The sequence below is a fragment of the Euleptes europaea genome, chromosome 5, assembly GCF_029931775.1.
Source record: "Euleptes europaea isolate rEulEur1 chromosome 5, rEulEur1.hap1, whole genome shotgun sequence".
Taxonomy (NCBI): Eukaryota; Metazoa; Chordata; class Lepidosauria; order Squamata; family Sphaerodactylidae; genus Euleptes; species Euleptes europaea.
The window spans coordinates 79,011,336-79,031,463 of NC_079316.1; the positions used below are offsets into that span (position 1 = coordinate 79,011,336).

At 40.9% G+C, this 20,128-nt stretch overlaps 1 protein-coding gene across 1 annotated transcript in view; it reads left to right on the top strand.

Moving 5' to 3' along the window:
• KNDC1 (kinase non-catalytic C-lobe domain containing 1) overlaps positions 1–20,128 on the top strand; it is an 83,966-nt gene that overhangs the window by 34,372 nt on the left and 29,466 nt on the right. The window contains exons 6-17 of the mRNA XM_056850481.1: positions 317–1,278; positions 5,633–5,747; positions 7,713–7,784; positions 7,883–7,944; positions 9,838–9,996; positions 10,314–10,391; positions 11,201–11,285; positions 11,668–11,830; positions 12,879–13,786; positions 14,944–15,074; positions 19,629–19,642; positions 19,914–19,999. Coding sequence (XP_056706459.1) covers positions 317–1,278; positions 5,633–5,747; positions 7,713–7,784; positions 7,883–7,944; positions 9,838–9,996; positions 10,314–10,391; positions 11,201–11,285; positions 11,668–11,830; positions 12,879–13,786; positions 14,944–15,074; positions 19,629–19,642; positions 19,914–19,999 — 2,835 coding nt within the window. The remainder of the gene's footprint in view (positions 1–316; positions 1,279–5,632; positions 5,748–7,712; positions 7,785–7,882; positions 7,945–9,837; positions 9,997–10,313; positions 10,392–11,200; positions 11,286–11,667; positions 11,831–12,878; positions 13,787–14,943; positions 15,075–19,628; positions 19,643–19,913; positions 20,000–20,128) is intronic.

The window sequence follows — 20,128 nt, forward strand, 5'->3', positions numbered from 1 at the left end:
CAGCAGCCAGATGCTACCTGGCACTTAGCCCGATGCTGCCTGGCACATAGTTATTCATCATCAAATAGGGAATCTCCCTAAGGGGAGGCTACAGCATAATAGATTTATTCCAGCCATTAGAAGTCACCCATTGTTTCATCCTCACCACTTCATATTTGGTAGCAGTCTCTTTTATAAGTGGTAAGGTAATGTCAAGGCATCACAGAACACTCATGTAACATCCGTGAAAGCTTTTTGTGCTTTGTATATGATGGGAACAATGAGAAAACGGATTGGTAACTTTTTTTAATTAGAACATCTGTTTGTTTCCATCCAGAAAATTGTGATGACTTACAGAAAGAAAACTTTTATGAGTGTATTAAACCCTATGAAGAGTGCTCTACTAAAAATAACTGCAAGCAAGGAAATTCTCCTCCACAAGTGGAAGACCTGAACACTGTTGGCGGTGGAAACTTTTCTGGCATGTATTCTGTGAATGGCAGAAAATGTGATATAGGAGAAATTCACATCAGCACAGTGAATGGAAGATTTTGCTGTCAATGTGTTTCAACTCAACTTACAAATTGCAATGAGGGGAAGAACAACATAAAACACAATAACAATTGTGGGAATCCTCTGGACACAAAACCACAACCAAGTGACTCGGAGACAGAATTATTCAGAAAGAACAACATGAAAAAAATACAAACTTTTCCAAAGCTAACATCTGAATCTGAAGCAGACTCAAGTATTTTCTTCCCTTCTGTAACACGCAGTGGGCCACTAATGAGGAAACATCCATTAAAACCCAAGTTGTTCTCTGTAATCACTAATAATGAGCATACTGCTTTAGAGGGAAAATTAAGTCCGTGTGATACTAATAATCAACTTGGATTAAAAGCAGGATATTTGGAGGAGACGAATATTAATGTAGAGGAATCTTCTTTTCATCAACTGTACATGCCAGTCTGTGTTGGCAAAAACACAGACCTTTTTACATGCAGCCCTGCAGTTTTTGAAAGTTCTGACAACAGCAGCATGCTCAATAGACCAGACAAGTCAAGTATAGCCCCCCAAATGCTAGCATGGGAATATTGTGCTGAAACTTCTCCAGGGGCAAGTGAACCCGGTTTGTTACATGTTAACAGAACAACAACAGCGTTAATGGCGACCGGTGTAAACGGATGTGGATTGACCGTCTTAAATTGTCCAGACCACAATTGCGCCGAGATAAAAGACTGCTGTATTGAAGATGATCGAGGTGGAGGCAGGGAGACAGAAAAGAAAAGCAATGAGCAGGTAGTAGAAACAAACATTTAACTAAAAAATTGTCCTAATTTGTCTGGCATGGAAAGAACTTAATTCTGGCTTAGGGGACAAGGGTTACTGTTTTATGTGGTATTGACGTAAACCGAAACAGCATGCTACAATGAGTACCAAGAATTAGTTGATTTTTCTTCATTACCAAACGTTTTAGTAGCAAGGGTCACTAGTGAGCAAGGTGCGTGGGTAACTGCAATATATGATTGAACTAGTAATGGAGAACAAAACCACAGAGACAGAATAAATGACATGTAATAGGCCACAGGCAGAACTGAAGTCACTTATTTACCATTAGTTTTCCAGGAACTTGTCCTGGGCTGGCTTGTTTGTACCTGTAACTAAGGTGATGTCATATTGCATGGGTCATCGTACAAAGAGCCTTATTATGCACTTGCTGCATGCTTAATGTAAATGTCTAAACAGATTTATGAGAGATGTGCCCCGACAATAGTGAATGACTCCATGTGAATGCCTTGGTTTATGACAAGAACTGCCATGTGCAAGAATTTTAAAGCATCATACTGATATAACGCAGTCCTTAAGTAATGTGCAAGTGATAAATATACTGCTCGTATCTCTTCTGTCATCTGTACAGAGGGCTCAAAAAGTTTCATCAGTGCAGGGCATAGAGGAGATTTTGAATCCTTTTCCCCACTGTGCCATTTCCCTGCTTTAAATCACCCCCCTGGATACTAGAGTCATGGTAGAAAAAAATAGACATATATTAAAACTTCCCTACAGGTTTTTCTAACAGCACCTGAGGGGAGTGGCAGAGTAAATCAGGGAAAGTGTGCAGTGGTCTGCAATGGATAATTCTTGCATCTTGAATAACAGGAATTATCTAACTAGTTTAACTGATTTATAAATCCCTTTGGCATAAATTCTAAGTTATTTCTGTCGCCTTGATCGAATGGATCTAAACCTTTAAGGGAGCTTCAGTGTGGCCACACATTCCCATGAGAACAGAGGCTTTTGCACTCTCTTCAGTGTAGTGGATGGTTTTGTCTGTGCAATGCCTGTGGCGTTATACCTTTCATGGCAGTACAGAGAAATGCTGAAGGCCGTGATCGTTTAGAGTACAAATGATCATTCAAATCCAGGCTGTTCTTTTGAAATCTCTGTTTGGTACCAGAAGATAATGCTTACCTAGCACTAGTTCCCCTCCCCCATACTTGTCAGCATTAATGCCATAATCTTTGCTTCCTTAATCCTCTGAACTTTGCTTCACATTTGCATTGCAAAACCCATTCACCTGCCGGCTTCAGAGCTGCATTTTTAAACTTAAAAATTGCATTTTCTTTACACCTCGTAAATAAACAAGGATCCTTTTTCTCTAATGTACTTTCATTCTAGTCTTGGTGTCTCATTCCTTTCCATGCAATTGCTGTGGCTTTTGTCATAGGAAACTACAGTCCTCAATCTATCACTCTGTGCTAGTCACTTAGACCTTTACACTGTGACTGAAGTGAAAAGCCAAGTCAGGTAATGAATTTATAATAGGGGGAAAAATAGCGTTTTCAGGTGGTAACAATAATCTTGGCTCCTGAATGATGCTTTTTAGGAAATGGATTCAGATTTTGTAAAAGACTATCTGAACAGCGTTTCCCATTATCCAAAAATAACTATAAAGCAATGGATGTCCTTGTAGTCTGGGGAACTTTGGTTTTAAGGAAATACATTTTTCACTAGTATGAGTGTTTAGTACCGTTTGCATATTTGCATGGATGTATAAATTGGACTACAAATTCCTGAATAGGAGAATTCTGTAATTTGTACTACAAGATTTCTGTATTCTCATGCTAACTCCTTCTTTTCTAGAGCAAATGCTTAATTTATATTGGTTTGCTTCATAGCCTGCTCAAGTGTCAGGCCTGTTTAAACATTTTACCTGTTTGAAATCTCTCCATCTGTGGTAGTTTTCACAATACTGAGTTCAGAGTCAGTAAATGCTGTTCTGGCTTTGAAGTGTCTCTCGCAAGAGGCTTTTTGAACATCTCAGACATACTTCAGGAGTAGCTCTTTAAAGCTGATGGGCAAAGACAGAAATAACAACAGTTATGGTTTTTTTGATGTTCCTTGAGAGCTTCATGGTCATTTAAGGAGAGCCAGCGTGGTGTAGTGGTTAAGAGCGGTGGAGTCTAGTCTGGAGACCTGGGTTTGATTCCCCACTCCTCCACATTGGTGGCAGAAGCTAATCTGATGAATCAGGTTGGTTTCCCCACTCCTACACGTGAAGCCAGTTCTCTTAGAGCTCTCTCAGCCACATCTACCTCTTAGAATCATAGAGTTGGAAGGGACCACCAGGGTCATCTAGTCCAAACCCTTGCACAATGCAGGAAATTCACAACTACCTCCCCCCACACACAACCCCATTGACCCCTACTCCATGCCCAGAAGATGCCCAAGATGCCCTCCTTCTCATGAACTGCCTAAGGTCATAGACACAGGGTGTCTGTTGTAGGGAGTGGAAGGGAAGGTGATTCTAAGCCAGTTTGAGTCTTCCTTAAGTGGTAGAGAAAGTTTGCCTATAAAAACCAACTCTTCTTCTTCAGGGGGATTCTGGGTTTTCAATTCTATTTCGTATCGTTATTGAAACATGGCATGTCAATATATGTGTTTAAGGAGTGGTCTTTTATTGCATCACACCAGTGGTCCCTGTACCATAATATTGTCTATTTTGAATATGTGGGCTCTGCAATATCAGCCTTCATCACCACTTAAAGCTCTCCAAGCAAAAAAAGATACGAAGAGATTAATATTTGGTGGGAAATCTATTATTGCAGAAGCATAAGGAACTTTACTAGTGGTTAGCAGGGTCTCAAGTTCTATTGCTGGCTGATGTCATGGTTCAGATCTTGTGGAGAATTTCCTCCAATGGAAGAGAGGGGAATTTTCTCCTATTCCTCCTTCCTGCTGCAGACCTTTCGTGCACAGCATACTGTTTCTGGAGGTCCCATGTCCCTCAGAAGCAACATTTCAGGGATCATTTTGTGCTGCAGTAGGAGAAGGGATGGGGAAGTGTCCATATGGATGCTCTGTTCACAGCCACTCCACACATCCTCCTTTGAACCAGATCAAAAGAGGTTTTCTCAGAAGAGAAAACTTTGGAAGCACAATATTATGTTGAAACTCCCAAAACAGCGGGGGAACAAGGGTTGTCAGCTCCGGATTAGGAAATACCTGGAGCCTGAAGAGGGTGGGGTTTGGGGAGGATAGGGACTTCAATGCCATAGAGTCCAATTGCCAAAGCTGGATAATGCACTTTCAATGCACTTTCAATGCACTTTAACGACAGTTTGCAAGTTGATTTTTCCGCACAGTAAAATCCAGTTTCAAAGTGCATTGAAACTGGATTGAAAGTGCATTATTCGGCATGTGCGGAGAGTTGGCAACTTGGAGATGAGAGAGGTAGCTGAACGCAGTTATGTGTTGTAAAGGGAGATACCTGGGGTTTGATGCCAGGCAAAAATTACCCCAACTCTCTGCTTGTGTTACCATTTAAAAGATAATAACAATTTCATTAATTTAGGGCCTGTTACTGTATATACTGCTATATTGGTGATATTAGACGATTTATATGCTTGATAATTGTTTGACTGTATCCACCCTTAATGTGCAAGCAGTGATCAGATATCTTTCACTAATTTCCCAAGATGTAATAAAGGATCCTCAGTGGAACCAGCAGTATGCTATTTTTAATGGAGCTGCAAATAATATTGTCCATAGATAGCTCTATAGATGAGGTTCAAGTAATTAAATGTGGACTTCTGCAGTCACCTGTATTTTGCAATTATTCTCAGTTGTGTCTAGTGGAAAGCATCCATGTGTACACTACTGAAAAAGAATTTAAAAAACTAGGTATATTGAATGCTTTGTTTCCATAGCAAACTGTCAAGCATTTCATAACATTTCGAGGGAAATGGGGGAAACAATAGATGGTTGGATCGAAAGAACCATAAGTAGAAGAAAAACAGCCACTAGTGCTATTACATAAATGCTTGCCCAAGTGTTTGTGCAGTGTTATAATAGGTAGGCTGTATAATAGCTTCCAGATGCTCAAGTGGAGGGACATCTTTGGATTTCTTTTGTCTTTTCTTGTGTGAGTGCGAGGTTTAAAATAGTCTCTCTGTGAGCAGAGATGCCTTGTATACCTTCAGCCCCAACACAGAATGTCCATGTAGGGAGATCCTGGGTTACTGTCAAGGATGGAGACAGCCAGTGTGCAATGGACTATGCGTGTGTACTCAGATGGACACAAATATTCTTTGAAATGAGTGTAACTTGAGAAATGCTTTTTGTCCCTTAACCGTCCTTAACATTTTATTTTCAGTGGGTGTTTCTGAAACATCTCCTAACACAGTATGGTAAACCACTGAAAGACTATGAGCTCTGGGCTTTATGTCATGAATGTTTGCTTACTCTGGAAGCTTATACTGATTATCCAGGTAAGACTATTTTTAATTTCTTTTGAAAGTATCTGTTTACTTAAACTGGACATTAATGTCATCCTACTGCAAATAAAGCTGGCTGGGGCCTTTAGGAGGAGAGGATGAATTCGCATACAGGAGGTATACACTGGTCTCTCATTGTAAACTGTGTCCAGCCTGAGAGGCTGTTTCAGGTAGCCGGATCAAGGTTGACTCAGCCTTCCAGCCTTCCAGGGTCTGTAAAATGAGTACCCAGCTTGCTGGAGGTAAAGGGAAGATGACTGGGGAAGGCACTGGCAAACCACCCCGTAAACAGAGTCTGCCTAGTAAACGTTGGGATGTGACGTCCCCCCATGAGTCAGGAATGACCCGGTGCTTGCACAGGGGACTACCTTTACTGCTATGCAGGCTAAGGAGAAGTAGGAGACTTGAAAATATGTTTTCATTTTTACATGTTAGTCTATTCCCTATCAATGTTCTTAGGCAAGAATTTAAGGCATGCTGTGAAGTGTGTAAGGGCATAGAAGCAAATCAATATGGAAGGGTTATAAACAAACTATCAAGTCAGTAATTCAGCACATATTCCTTTTATGATGCCTATAAAGTCACTTTCCGTATGCTGTCATTTTTTTTTTTTTTTTGCAAAGGTTTATCATGGTTTTGGGTGCTCTTACACAGTGTCTTAATGCTGGGTTTCTTGTGGGGAAAATGTTTCATGACTTGAATGTATATTGTAGAATTTCATTAATGATGACAGTATTTTGATGGACGAGGGTGTGTTTTTTTCTTTTTGGTATTGTTAGGATAGTAGTGGTGACCTTGGTGCTTTCTGGAGACTTGATCTGATAGATAAAAATCATTCAGAGCTTAGTGCACTCTTTGGTGGATGCTCTTATATACAATCAGGGTTACCAGGTGGCATGCGTTTTCTGTGGCATGCTTCCTGATGCTCGGGCAACTCTGCCTTTGTATCTGAGCATGGGCAATTATACTGCCCTAACCCTGATCTCCTGAGCCTTTAAGGTAAATGACAATGGACCCCTTCTTTTGAGTGGATTTTGCTACATTAATTGTAACTTGTAAAGTGATAGAGAAAGGCGGCATATAAAACTTCTTCTCCTTCTCCTTCTCCTCCTTCTCCTTCTCCTTCTCCTTCTCCTTCTCCTTCTCCTTCTCCTTCTCCTTCTCCTTCTCCTTCTCCTTCTCCTTCTCCTTCTCCTTCTCCTTCTCCTCCTCCTCCTCCTTCTCCTCCTCCTCCTCCTTCTTCTCCTTCTCCTCCTTCTCTTTCTCCTTCTCCTTCTCCTTCTCCTTCTCCTCCTCCTTCTCCTCCTCCTTCTCCTTCTCCTTCTCCTTCTCCTCCTCCTCCTCTGTTCACCTACAGCCCATTCCTGAGAGCTGCAGCAGCTGGGGATGGCGTGGCTGTGGCACCGCTGCAGTGCCTCCAAAGAGGTTTCGCTGCTGCAGCAGGGGGAAAAAGGGCTATTTTAAAATAAAAATTAGGAAAAGGGGGGATGCCCCATTGAAAACAGCAATGCTACTGAGTTCCCTCCCCTCCCCTCGCCAGGCACCACTCTGAACTCTCCAGGAACTTCCCAACCTGGACTTGCCAACCTATAACTGACCAGGAAAGCATGATTTATCATAATGTCTGAATACAACCTTTAAATTTTTTTCCAGACATTATATGTAATACGCATGATGCCAGTTTCGGTTGATAAAATGTTGATGAAATATTGGGAGGATTGGGAGGAGTGTATTTTCCCCATATGCGTGGTTGGATATACCCAAATGTAACATCTGAGGGGAAACAGAGTCTCTCAAGGTGCTGAGCAGATAAAATATGATTTCCTTCAGATTATATATGAATGGGATTTTCCGTCTATCACGTGAGGGTAAACATCCTTACAACCAAAGCTTACGCCAGCCACATTTTAAACTTCTGTAAGGTTCTGAGTTCTGTTATTTTTATAACCTATTTTTCAGCATATTTGTGTTTAGACTCGGTGTTGATTAATAGCGATGGAAGTGTTCTGTTTGCTCCACTGGGAAGTGAAGGTAAATCTGTGCTACTTATTTCATTACACTACCTTTTTGCTTTAGCAAAATTAAAATAAGTGCATACATTTTTTCTGTGGTTTTTCTTTTGTTGTTAGGATCATATGATATGTTTTACTTGGCTCCTGAGACAGCAGAAGATGATTTTGTTACTGAAAAGGTACTGTACTATGATGTTGATATGACCTAATATACCCAGAAGTATATCTTTAAAGAAAATAGCAATCGCATTTCTGGTCTACAAAGATGGTCATGTTTGCAAGCACATTTGTGCTCAAATGGTAAAAGCAATGTCTCTAAACCCCTAAAATATGCTAAAGTTTTCTTTAATGCCAATATTTCAGTTGTTATATATTTGGGTTCAAGTAAAATGCAATTGAAGGATTTTCCCCCCCTTTATTTATTCAGCCTTTGATATAAATGGAACAACATTGTTTCTGACATTAGACTTAGACACTTGGGTACATTATACTGCCTTCTATTGAATCAGATTTTTGGTCCATTGAAGTCAGTCTTGTCTACTCTCACTGGCAGCAGCTCTTCAGGGTCTGTCACATCACCTACTACCTCATATTTTACACTGATAGGGTTGCCAACCTCCAAGTACTAGCTGCTATTACAACTGATCTCCAGCCGATAGAGATCAGCTCACCTGGAGAAAAACGGCTACTTTGGCAATTGGACTCTATGGCATTAAAGTCCCTCCCTTCCTCAAACCCTGCCCTCCTTAGGCTGTGCCCCCAAAAACCTTCCACCAGTGGCGAAGAGGGACCTGGCAACCCTATACACTGAAGATGCCAGGGATTTAACCTGGGACCTTCTGCATGCCAAGCAGATGCTCTGCCACTGAGCCACAGCCCCTTCCCAGTTCATTTTGTGCAGCTGATGCTCCAGCTTGAAGTAAATTGGAAATTGGATGTAGCCCAAATGCTGTTCTGGCATCTCTCAAAATATTTCAGATCAAATATCCTTTGTGCATATTCTGGAGAAAGACTAAGCAGTAGAACAATATTATGTAGTGGTTATTTCCTTAGAAATTAAAGACTGGATCCAAAGAACTGTGTGATGGAAAATAACAGCTATTGCTGTTCCACAAATGTTTGCAGTTCATACAGTAGTTTTAATGGATTGCCATTCTTGTAGTTCGGCTTGTGCAACTTCTTGACAAACAGAACTCCTTCAGATTTAATTTCACATTCTCGTCCAATGCTGTGTGAGCAAAACTGAACCTTTGGGTCCAGCCTCCATCCTGACTGCATGAGGACAATGGGGGGAAGGGGAGGTGAAAAATAAATTGTGCTTCCCATCTTTACATTAATGACACTAATGATGCAAATGCTAATTGTAGTTATTTTTATATTACTTGAATGTTCTTTCAAAGAACTTTCCACTTAGTTGTTGGTGCAATAAATATGCATTGGTTGCATGTAGATTGAACATCTCAAGGTGGTGCTTTAGTTGTGAGGAATGTTGCAAAGGACACCCGTTTATCTTTGGAGGCTGCATGCTTCCTTTCGTGCAGCAACACATGTTTAGCCAATATGTTCTTGTGGCGTACCTGCAGAAATTGCGTAGAAAGACCTGTAGTTACGTTCCACTTTTTCCTGATCCCAAGTATGCCTGAGGTTTGCCAGGACTCAGCTGCCTGTGCTGATACTGGCAGAAGTGTCAGCACATCCACTTGTGGACTGGGCTTCTAGTAAATGTCTGGTCTTAAGAACGTAAGAAAAGCCATGCTGAATCAGGCCAAGGCCCATCAAGTCCAGCAGTCTGTTCACACAGTGGCCAACCAGGGGCCTCTTGGAAGCCCACAAACAAGACGACTGCAGCAGCATAATCCTGCCTGTGTTCCACAGCACCAAATATAATAGGCATGCTCCTCTGATACTGGAGAGGATAGGCATGCATCATGACTAGTATTCATTTTGACTAGTAGCCATGGATAGCCCTTATGGTCTTGTGTCAGTACTGATGTGTAAGTACATGTATTTGCTGCTGAGTGGGAGTTGTCCAGTGACATTTTTGTGCTTTTCCCCTATGCCATCTTCAACAGGTTTGTATTTACTGTATTGCTGCAATTTTGTGGAGAGCAGCAAAATACAATTTCCCACCTGATCACAAACTGGTGTTGCCAAGGAAACTGAAGAATTTTCTTCTGAATATGGCAAGAAGAAAGTCGGAAGACAGGCTTTCTCTAGCAGAAGCAATTACGGTGATTTAAATTAACAATTTGATTTTCTAAAAGGGTTTTAATCCTACTAACTATTCTAGTAGCAAAGATGAACCTCAAACATTTTTTGTAACAGTCTCAAATTAAACAGTAGGTAATTATACTCTCTTTCTTGGCTCAGTGGCTCCCTTGAGAACAAATGTGTGAGGTTTAAAAAAAAAATTATTGACTTCAAATTAATTTTAATAAAGTAAATTTTCCTAAATTTAAAAGTGATTAAAATATTTTAAAGAACTTTTTTCTGCCTGGCATAAATGGGCATTTATAATAACACTTCATATGGTGTTTCATATTTCTAGACATGTGATAGCTCTCTGCTGGAACAGGGTATAAACAGCAAGAAAGTTCTGGAATTTTTGAACAAAGTAGCCTTTCAGGTATGAGGGGTGTGTGTGTTAAATGTTTACACTTACATGAAGTTTGTTCAAACAAAATTTGTCAATAGCAGACGTAATTCTTTAGGAGGGGGTTCTGGCTAGGCACTGTAAGCAGTTCTAAGTAGCATTAAAAGTCTTGATTTTAAAATATAACAGAAGGAATAAATATCATTGGGACTGTTCCTTCTTTTTTAATTCCATAAATAGGTGCGTGAATTTTATTTTCAGAAACCTTTCCCCCTTGCTGATTAAAAGTCATTTCCAAATACTATATCCTGTCAGTGGTATCAGATACTATCATGCTTACATGCATGAACAGTTTAAATGTCCCAATTATGTGTTACCACCAATTGTAGTTGCTGGAAATGGTCACTGGATTTATTGTGTACTTTTCTGTTTTGCATCGAACTGTGACAAGCTAGGCTCTTTAATAGGCCCTTTAATACATTTTTCTCATTTTTTCCCCTTTCCTTTCTTTGGGTATTAAAAAAGATCCTGCTTACTGAGGATTCACTTCACTGCTTCTGATGAAGGAATAGACTTATTTAGCTCTAAGATTATCTGAAGGTTTTTACTTTTTTCAGCTTCTTGAAATCTTAAAGTATTGTTGAAGCATTATATATGTTGAGCCTTTGTTAAGAAGTGGGGGGTTACAGTGCAGTCCTATTCAGAATTATGCCCTTCTAAATCCACTGAAGTCAATGAGCTTAGATGGGTATAACTCTGTTTAGGATTGCACTGTGAGAAAAACATTTGTCTTGACAGCAGATGTTATTTCTAATGCAATTTGTTTATTCTTTTGCTGTTAGGATTTCAAAGAAGTAGTAGCTTCTTTTTGTGATAACTTGCCTTTTGATTCTCCAAGTGAAAAGAAGCCAATGGATGATAATGTAGGTGAGTACTGTACTTCTGCAGAAAAACTGCTGTTCTTGCATGTTTGAAATATGAGAACACTGTAGGGTTGCCAGCTCTCTCACCATGGTGCTTGGAGTGGCGGGGGGGGGGGAGAAAAGTACCCTCCCCCAAATCACTGTTGGACCAATTGTGCAGCCTGGAAGTTATGTCAGTCCTCTGTAGGCATCTCCAGAAACTCTATGGTTTTACCATAGAGTTTCTGGCAATTTCTGGAGAGACCCTCGCCAGACTTGTGCCAGCTGCCAGGTAGCTTTGTAACAATTGTGCTGGATATATGTTTATGGATATCCTCCTCTTGGGTTAAATAAATACTTCTGTCTTTTGGTCTTTTTCTTTGACTGCCTCCTGTTTGGATGTTAAGGATTTTTACCTATTCACAATGAAAGTAAGTTGATAGCAGTGACAGGACCACTCCCTTGCCTGACTTCTTTAAACAGCATTAGCACCATGTTGCCGACTGCTTTCACCTCTTCAGCAACACACTTTAAGCCTATTGTTCTGCATCCCAATACAGACATGGAAAAGTAAGTATATCCTTGTGATGTTAGGACAGTAGTACGCTAATGTTTTATATGCTGCATTTACTATAAGAAAGCTTTGACTTACTCTCTTCTTAATATGTTTCCTTGTTTTCCACTGTAGTGAAGCTATTTTTGATACCTTGAACACGTGAAGCTGCCTTATACTGAATCAGACCCTTGGTCCATCAAAGTCAGTATTGTCTGCTCAGACCAGCAGTGGCTTTCCAGGGTCTCAGGCAGAGGTCTTTCACATCATCTACCTGCCTAGTCCCTTTAACTGGAGATGCTGGGGATTGAACCTGGGACCTTCTGCATGCCAAGCAGATGCTCTACCACTGAGCCACGGCCCCTCCCCTTGTGTTCCTCTAAGGCGGGTCCCCAACGTGGCACCCACCAACACCTTTTCTGGTGCCCATCTAGTTCTTTTAGGAAGTGGGTGGGGCCAGGTGGGGCTTTTGCCCAACAAGGCTTCTGGAGACTATTGGAGATTTGATTGACTGTGCAGATTTAATTGACTGTGCTTTGGCAGCAAGGATCTGAACTGTGTTACTGAAGTTCAGCTGTGGCAATCATTTTGTGTCTGGTGCCTCCTCCTGCGGCAACCATTTTGTGGTAGCCATTATGTTGCTGCGCCCACCATGCCATCTCAGAATTCCAAATGTGCCCACAGGCTCAAAAAGGTGGGGACCCCTGCTGTAAGGCCAGCATGCTTGTAAGCAACCCAGGCTCTCAGCCAACCTGCTGATTGCTATGCCAACTTGTTCCTTGCTCTGTTTAAAAATACCTCCTGAATTCAACATTCTATGCAAGTCTAGTAACATGGAGCCTCCTCCTCCTGTTGTTGCTACCCAGCACCAGTATTTGGAGGGTTACTGGAAGTTTATTTTAGTCTTTGTGGCCAGTAGTCCTTGATGGATCTATTCTCCAATAATGTATATAATTCCCTTTGATAGAATTGACACAGTGTAAAATAAAACATTTAAATGGATTTTTGTATTGATGATTCATTAGGATAGTCTCGTCTTTATCAAATACTCCACTTACTTTACAGAGATGCCGTTCCATCCATATCCGTGCCATGCAAAACAAATATGGAGGGAGAAATACCCCCAGACAGCAAAAACACAATAATTGTAAAGGATGACATTGAAGAACAGATAGATGAGAGCTCTAATGTAGTAACTGTACGTATGTCATCTGATGTTCAAGAGCATGATGAAGAACAATCAAAAACGTCACTTCAGACTGCTCCAGAAGACCAATATCCAAGCAAAATGGGTGCATTCATGGATAAATTGCCATTATTCTCTGACTTTCCATGTGACTCTGAGGAGAAGTGTATTTCACAAGCGTGTTCATCAAGGACTTCAAACCACCCCATGCCATCTAGCACTGCTTTCATAAATAATTTTCTTCTAAAGCAGGACCCAGAGACAAGAGTGCTAACTCTTGTACCAGTGCAAATTGCCATTTCAGAGCAAATACCAAATAAACCCCTCCGTTCAAAAACAGCATACAGTTGTTGTCCTAGTTTACACGTTCTCCTTTCAGATGCTATAAGAAGCTACAATGTTGACAAAAGCGTACAGAAAACTCAACCTCTGAATAATGTGAGGAACTGCAGGTTCAGTAATGGGCAAAGTGAATGTGCAGAAATGAAAAGCAGAATCACTAATTTATCCCCAGCTGCAAACAACACCCAAATGAAGTGTTCTGAAAGGAGCCCGTTTCTGACATTTTGTAAGGAGTTCAACAATGATGCAGACAGTAGTGTTTCTTTACTAGATCACACGTTGCATGCATCTGTGGACCAGAACCCTACTTGTTCACTCAACTTAGATACTTTTCACCAGAACAATGGGATAATCGAAGTTGTCGTGAAGAAAGTGGTTCATTTTATCCAAGAAGAGTTTGAACTTGGTAGTTACTGGGAGAATACAGATGAAGCTCTGGCTATGGGTATGCATTAATATTTTGATATTGGGATACAAATACAAAAAACGTGGGCAGGATGGTAGCAAAAGATGTACGGCCCATTCCTGAGCTGACGGCGGGGAGGAGGTGCCTCAGCGGCGCCTCTTAACCCATTTCCTGGGCGCTGAAAGCTCAAAAAAAGCCTTTTAAAATTTTAAATGGGGTTTTTCGCCTCAGAGAGAACAGCGAGGCTGCACCTGCTAAAAAGCAGGTGTAGCACCACTGTTCTTGCCGCCAGCGTGCTGGGCTGAAAGGGAACGCCCCCGGGGATGCCGGAACGCCCCCTGGAACGCCGGCGTTGGACTTTATGCTGGTGGGACACCAGCGGAAGGCCCCCGTCGGTATCCAAGGGTGGTGCTGCTGTAGCAGTGCCGGGAGACCAACTTCCGAGCCTCCCCACTGGCATTGGGGCCACTTACAGCGACATAAGTAGCCGGACACAGCCTCGTCCTGGCCTCCTGAGGACTTTTGTCTTCATAAGTCAGGAATGTGCTGTTAGTAGATTAGGGTGGTGATTTTTATGTAGTTGACAGGCCCACACTCTGGTAAGTCTCATGTACATTGAAGAAATACCCAGAAGGTAAATTTCTACATTATGTGGCTCTATGATATTCTCAGCTTGATGCAATTCTTATTTCATCTATTAAATTACTTTTGCATCCTACCTGCCCTACAAGGCGCTCAGGATAACTTTATCTTCATCATAACTTCAATGAAGTAAGCTAGGTTGTGTAATGCTGACTGGCCTGGGGTCTCCATGGTTGAGGGCATCTGAGCCTAGGTAAAAACATTACAAACTGGTTCAGGCACACTTGGTTGGGGTGCGAGATTAGGGTTGCCAACCTCCAGGTAGTAGCTGGAGATCTCCTGCTATTACAACTGATCTCCAGCTGATAGAGATCAGTTCACCTGGAGATCATGGCTGCTTTGGCAATTGGACTCTATGGAATTGAAGTCCACTCCCCTCCCCTCAATCCTTCCCTCCTTAGGCCCCATCCCAAAAATCTCCAGGTATCTCCCAACCTGGAGCTGGCAAGCCTATGCGGCATAAAGAGGCTGATAACCTGCAACAGAGGGGTGCTTTGTGCATGTGTGTGTTTTGCAGGCTAAGTCTTAATTCACACTTTTCTTTCTCAAACCAGGTAAATATATATTCACCTTAAAGGATCTTAAATATAATACATTCTGTAATGCGATCTCTGAGAAATTTGATGACCTTAACTGGGGAGAAAAACTACTAGCAAGGCTTTACAACGCAGCAAATGGGAAAACTGCTCCACCTGAAAGGTACGTGAGGCCTCTCTCTTCCCTCCTATTCAAGCTTCATTTAATTTTGCTTCTGATTCCAAATAATAGCTGCTCTTTTATCAGCTATAAATAGAAGGCAGAAAGACTGTGATACCACTCCCCAGAGGCCTTTATTTGCTACAAGAGTCAAAAAAACAAAACTGGGACCCAGTTAAAAAAAAAAAAAATCCTTCCAAGTATTTTGAGTCCACATCAATATTATCATCACATTTTAATCCATCCCCTACTTCTAAAATCCCAGGGTAGCTTATGTGGTATACCCATTTTATCCCCACAACGGTCCTGAGAGATAGGTTGACTGGTTCAAGGTCGTCTGGTGAGCACCGTTATTAAATAGGTATCTGAGTCCTTAACTCCTCAAGCCAAATTTGGCAAACCGTCCACCAAAACACTAAAACTCATATTCTTTGGGGAATGTTCTACTAACCCAATTCCTCCAGCCTCTGAGCAAAGCTTAGTGGCTATTGTTGTTTATATAATTTTGCATTTTATATAATTTCATATTATCTAATATTGGGTGGGGCTGTGCACAGGGCATACAGTAGTCATATGGCTCTTCTGGTTGCTGGTAATTGCAAAGGTGGTTCTCCATGAGCTGCAGCGTGAGTACCACCGGGTTATGCAGTAATGAATTTATTTTTGGACAAATTTCTTGAACAGTGGGCTTTATAATGTTTTGGAACAATAAGCGTAAGGAGGGGTATCCAGTTCTACGTTTGCTTCAAGTTATTGTAAATTTTTCTCCTTTTTTATCATACAACACTTTACTTTCTGTAAGACATTTACAGCCTTTGAATAAAATAAATACTGTCTGGAAAAAAATGATGTACAGACTTCAAACAAAGATTAAGAAGAAGAGTAGGGCCATTTATGCTTGGTAATTAGCAGCACGTTCCAGGCTGATGTGCCCCGCATATTTTTTTGAGTTTTTCATGCTGAACCTTCATTCAGGAAGTGATTGGGAAGCCAGCGCATACCTGCTTTGCATTTCTTAAGAGCCCCTTTAACGCGACCTTTTGTGTTTGCTCCACCTCACCTTGAAGAATCCCCTTAAGGAAGCATGCAAAATCACAGCTGCGCGTTAGCTATGCAAACGGTGGTTGCTAATGGAAGGAACGAAGGAGCAGGCAAGTGGGGTGGTGGAATTTCTTCTTTTGCGTTGGGACCGTGAATAGGCATTTTAAAGGTCGCATTTAAAAAAGGAGCTTTGAGCGAGCATCGAAATTGACCCTGCATAAATGGCCAAGTTTTTCGTACCCCGATTTTCTTTTTAAAGAGACTCAAACTGACTTACAATCTCCTTCCCTTCTTCTCCCCACAACAGACACCTTGTGAGGTAGGTGAGAGAGTCTGGAGAGAACTGTGACTAGCCCAAGGTCCCCCAGCTGGCTTCATGCATAGGAGTGGAGAAACCAACCCGGTTCACCAGATTAGAGTCTGCCGCTCATGTGGAGGAGTGGGGAATCAAACTCTGTTCTCCAGATTGGAGGCCACCACTCCTAACCACTATAGCATGCTGGCTCTCTTGACTCTCTTGTACATGAGCAGTTAAGTGACAGCAAGTTTGAATGCAGATCATATTCATGTTGAAGTTTGCAGTATCCCTGATCTGTATGGGCCACATCAACATGAAACGACTGTGAGAGGCTATAAACACTCCGTGGTTGTGACTGCAAGCTGCTGTGCAATTAAAATGAGGGGGGGGAACTGTTCACAATATGCACTTCACTCTCTGGAGGCTAGTTAGATACAAATATATTAACTTCAAAACTTCATTAACTTCAGAATAAAAATTATTTGTCTGATTTCATATGAGCATTAAGTGCCAGTCTCAGAACATATGGCTGGCATTTCATTGCAGTTTTAATCACGAGCGCCTCTGGTTTGACTTAATGTTTCTCATGACAAAGTTGGGAGACAAGAGGCTGAAATGGAGCAAAAGAAATTCTGATTGTTCCCTGTTGCAATATATCTCAGAATATGTGTTTTCCCCTAAAAAAAATAACTCTTCTCGCGTAATACGGTTTTGAAAAGTATTATATGAACATTTTTATTAGGTGCTGCATTTGGAACAACTTGATAGGCATAACCAAAACATATACGGATTGGAGGGAAAAGTTGGGCACGGCTCTAGAAACTTATCTAGCAAGTCAATACCTATGAGGAACAATAGAGGTTTTATGTCATGAGGAACCAGCTCACCTTTATTTGCATATTTTAGGACTGGCTTTCAAACTTTCTAGCTTCAGGAACACGTTCCATAATGACTTGTCTGCTATAAAATCTTGTATATGGCAGATGATTCTGGAGCATGTTTTAAGAGGTACAAAACGGTTCATGGCGTTCTGGTCACACTTGTGGGCCTGATAGTCCTTTGTGAACTGAACGTGAGCCCAAGAATGCACCTAAAACTTCCCTGTTTCCGAGCATTGCAAGGGAACATTGGTGGTGGCAAACCACTAGGGGAAATGCCAGTCTTTTCACTGAGGATCACTGGAAAGTTTCTAAGGAATGCCAGAACACATTTTGGAAACTGGGAGAGGACACATTGGAGGAAAACATGTATGATAAACTTTCCTTCTCAGGTTTTGTTGTATTCAGCTTTATTTTTTGTTTGTTTTTGTCATTTGAGCTTTGTCTTTGCCTACCCACATGACATCTTCACTCTGTGAGGAAACATCTTTTGACCTGCCTAGGAACAGTACCAGGTTATTGCTGGTAAAGGTGTTGCAGGAAGAAGTGGGCAGCATTTATACAATTAGCTGGCTGCTGTTTATCTTCTTCTTTTTTTTAGTAAATTTTTATTTTCCAAAACACACAACATGTTCACATTTTACATAACTATGACATTAACCAGCTGTTTTTAGAGCAATTATATATCAGTATGCTTTCTACTATAAATCTGAAATATAAAATAGAAGCATGTCTTAAAAGGAGGGTGGGGAATCTAAGCATATTCTCATACCTTCTTGCGAGATGCATGAATCACAATTTTTAATTATTATTGTTACATAATTCCACTTGTGTGTACTAAAGCTTTCAATCAGCCCATATAGGAAATGATTAACAATGCATTATAGTACTACGTATTTTATAGATCAAGTCATAAATGCTCTACCCTACTTAGATATTATAATATTATTACAATACCATGTAATACCCACATGATAAAATTCTAAATAGTTATAGCTAATCTGCAAGTCTAAAACCATAAAGAGGCCTATTCCCATAATGTCATGTACAATGAATCGTTTAAATCAATTTATGCCTTCTGTAGCAATTCATATTATTTTATACAGCTTATCTTACTCTGGTATGTAATCATAATGCAAATTCCAGTTCTTTAGGAGTTCTTCACAATATTTGTCAACTTGGCCATCACTGCATATTCTGCTGGCTGCTGTTTATCTTGGGCGAAAATGCATGGTCACTTTATCCTCCTTTAATCCCTGTTTCAGCCAGGATCGAATGCATGCGTTTCGCCTAATGTGCATTCGATCCTGGCTAAAACAGGGATTAAAGGAGGATAAAGCGACCATGCGTTTTCGCCTCTTGTGTACTGTCTGTATAGCTGTTTGGAACAGTCCTACATACGATGCAGTGTTTATTCACATGTTGTTGTGGACTGCCCAACACCTGGGTTCAGCATCCCTCATCAGAGCCCCATAGGAACTGCTTTACCTTTCACTCAGTGGCGGACTGGGTCTAAAAATATTGGTTGCCAGGAGACAAAGGGGGCCCACCCACAACTATAAGGCTATCATTTAATTTTTATAAGAAATAAATAAAATTTTCAAAAAATACATAAGTGGGGAAAAGGTACAATTAATTTTTTGTGTGAAATGTATATTTTAGTAATTACAATGTGCATATATTGTACATTTTACTGGCAGTATACAGTAGACACTAAATGTAAATACAGATTGTTATAATTGATTTTTTTTAAAAAAAATTGATTTTAAATAAATAATTTTAAATAAATCTGTTATATTTTCAAACTACTAAAAGGTCATTATCAGTGCATTCCTAAGGAGAGTTACTCAAGTCTAAGCCCATTCATTTCAATGGGCTTAGACTGGAGTAACTCTCCTTAGGAATGCACTGTAACATTTTTAACATATTGTCTAATGTTTAAGGGCCCCCCACTTCATCAGGGGCCCAGAGGGCCCCCTTGCCATCAGGCAAGCAGACACCCTGGCCAGTCTGCCACTGATTTTAATAGTTTAAGCTTAAACCTTGGATTGTTTTTCTGTTGAGGGTTAAGAATGGAGGTGTATGTGTAGGAAACAGATCAAAGGAGAAGTATCCGCGATTGTCATGGAGCACTCATTGGGGCATGGAAGGAAAAGTGACATAGAAAGAAAAAGTTCCTTGATTTACTCCCCTGCTTCCAAAACAGAGCAGGAGGAAGATAACAAATAAATATTTCAAAGTCTGGATGACTAAAAACACAAACCCTTTTAAAAACTGCTCCTGTCATGCAGGAGCCTGGGGAGAACATGACAGGTGGCTGAGTCAGCCATACACTCTGAAGTCCTATAAATCACTGCTTCGTGTTGCCCTGTCTCTTTAATGTTTCAGCTGGGTCTTTGCTAGCCACTGTGGATGAGTCATTGCATTGGATACGGGTGCCATTGAACTCCTATAAAATCTCTGACTCTTTTTGTCTACTTGGACCCACACAGTTGAAGACTACGCTTTTTATGCTTTTATATTTCAGTTAGGAGGGGGTAGCTTTCCTCCCTAACACAGCTTTCACTTATAAATAACCCGTTGTTTTCTGTTTCCTCACTGGCATTTCCAGGGTGAATGAAGATGTGTACTGTGACAAAAAAGATCAGAGCCCAAATGAGCCTAAGAGCCTTCTGAATGCAAGCAATGAAGCAAATGGTAAGAAAAGGCATCTTGAAGCGACCGGAATATTTTAGCCTGAAGTTATTTGAGTCAGCAGTCTTACCTCTCAAGTGTTGTTCTGGGAAATATGGAGAGGCAAAGGAGCACAAAGAGGTGATCAGAAAG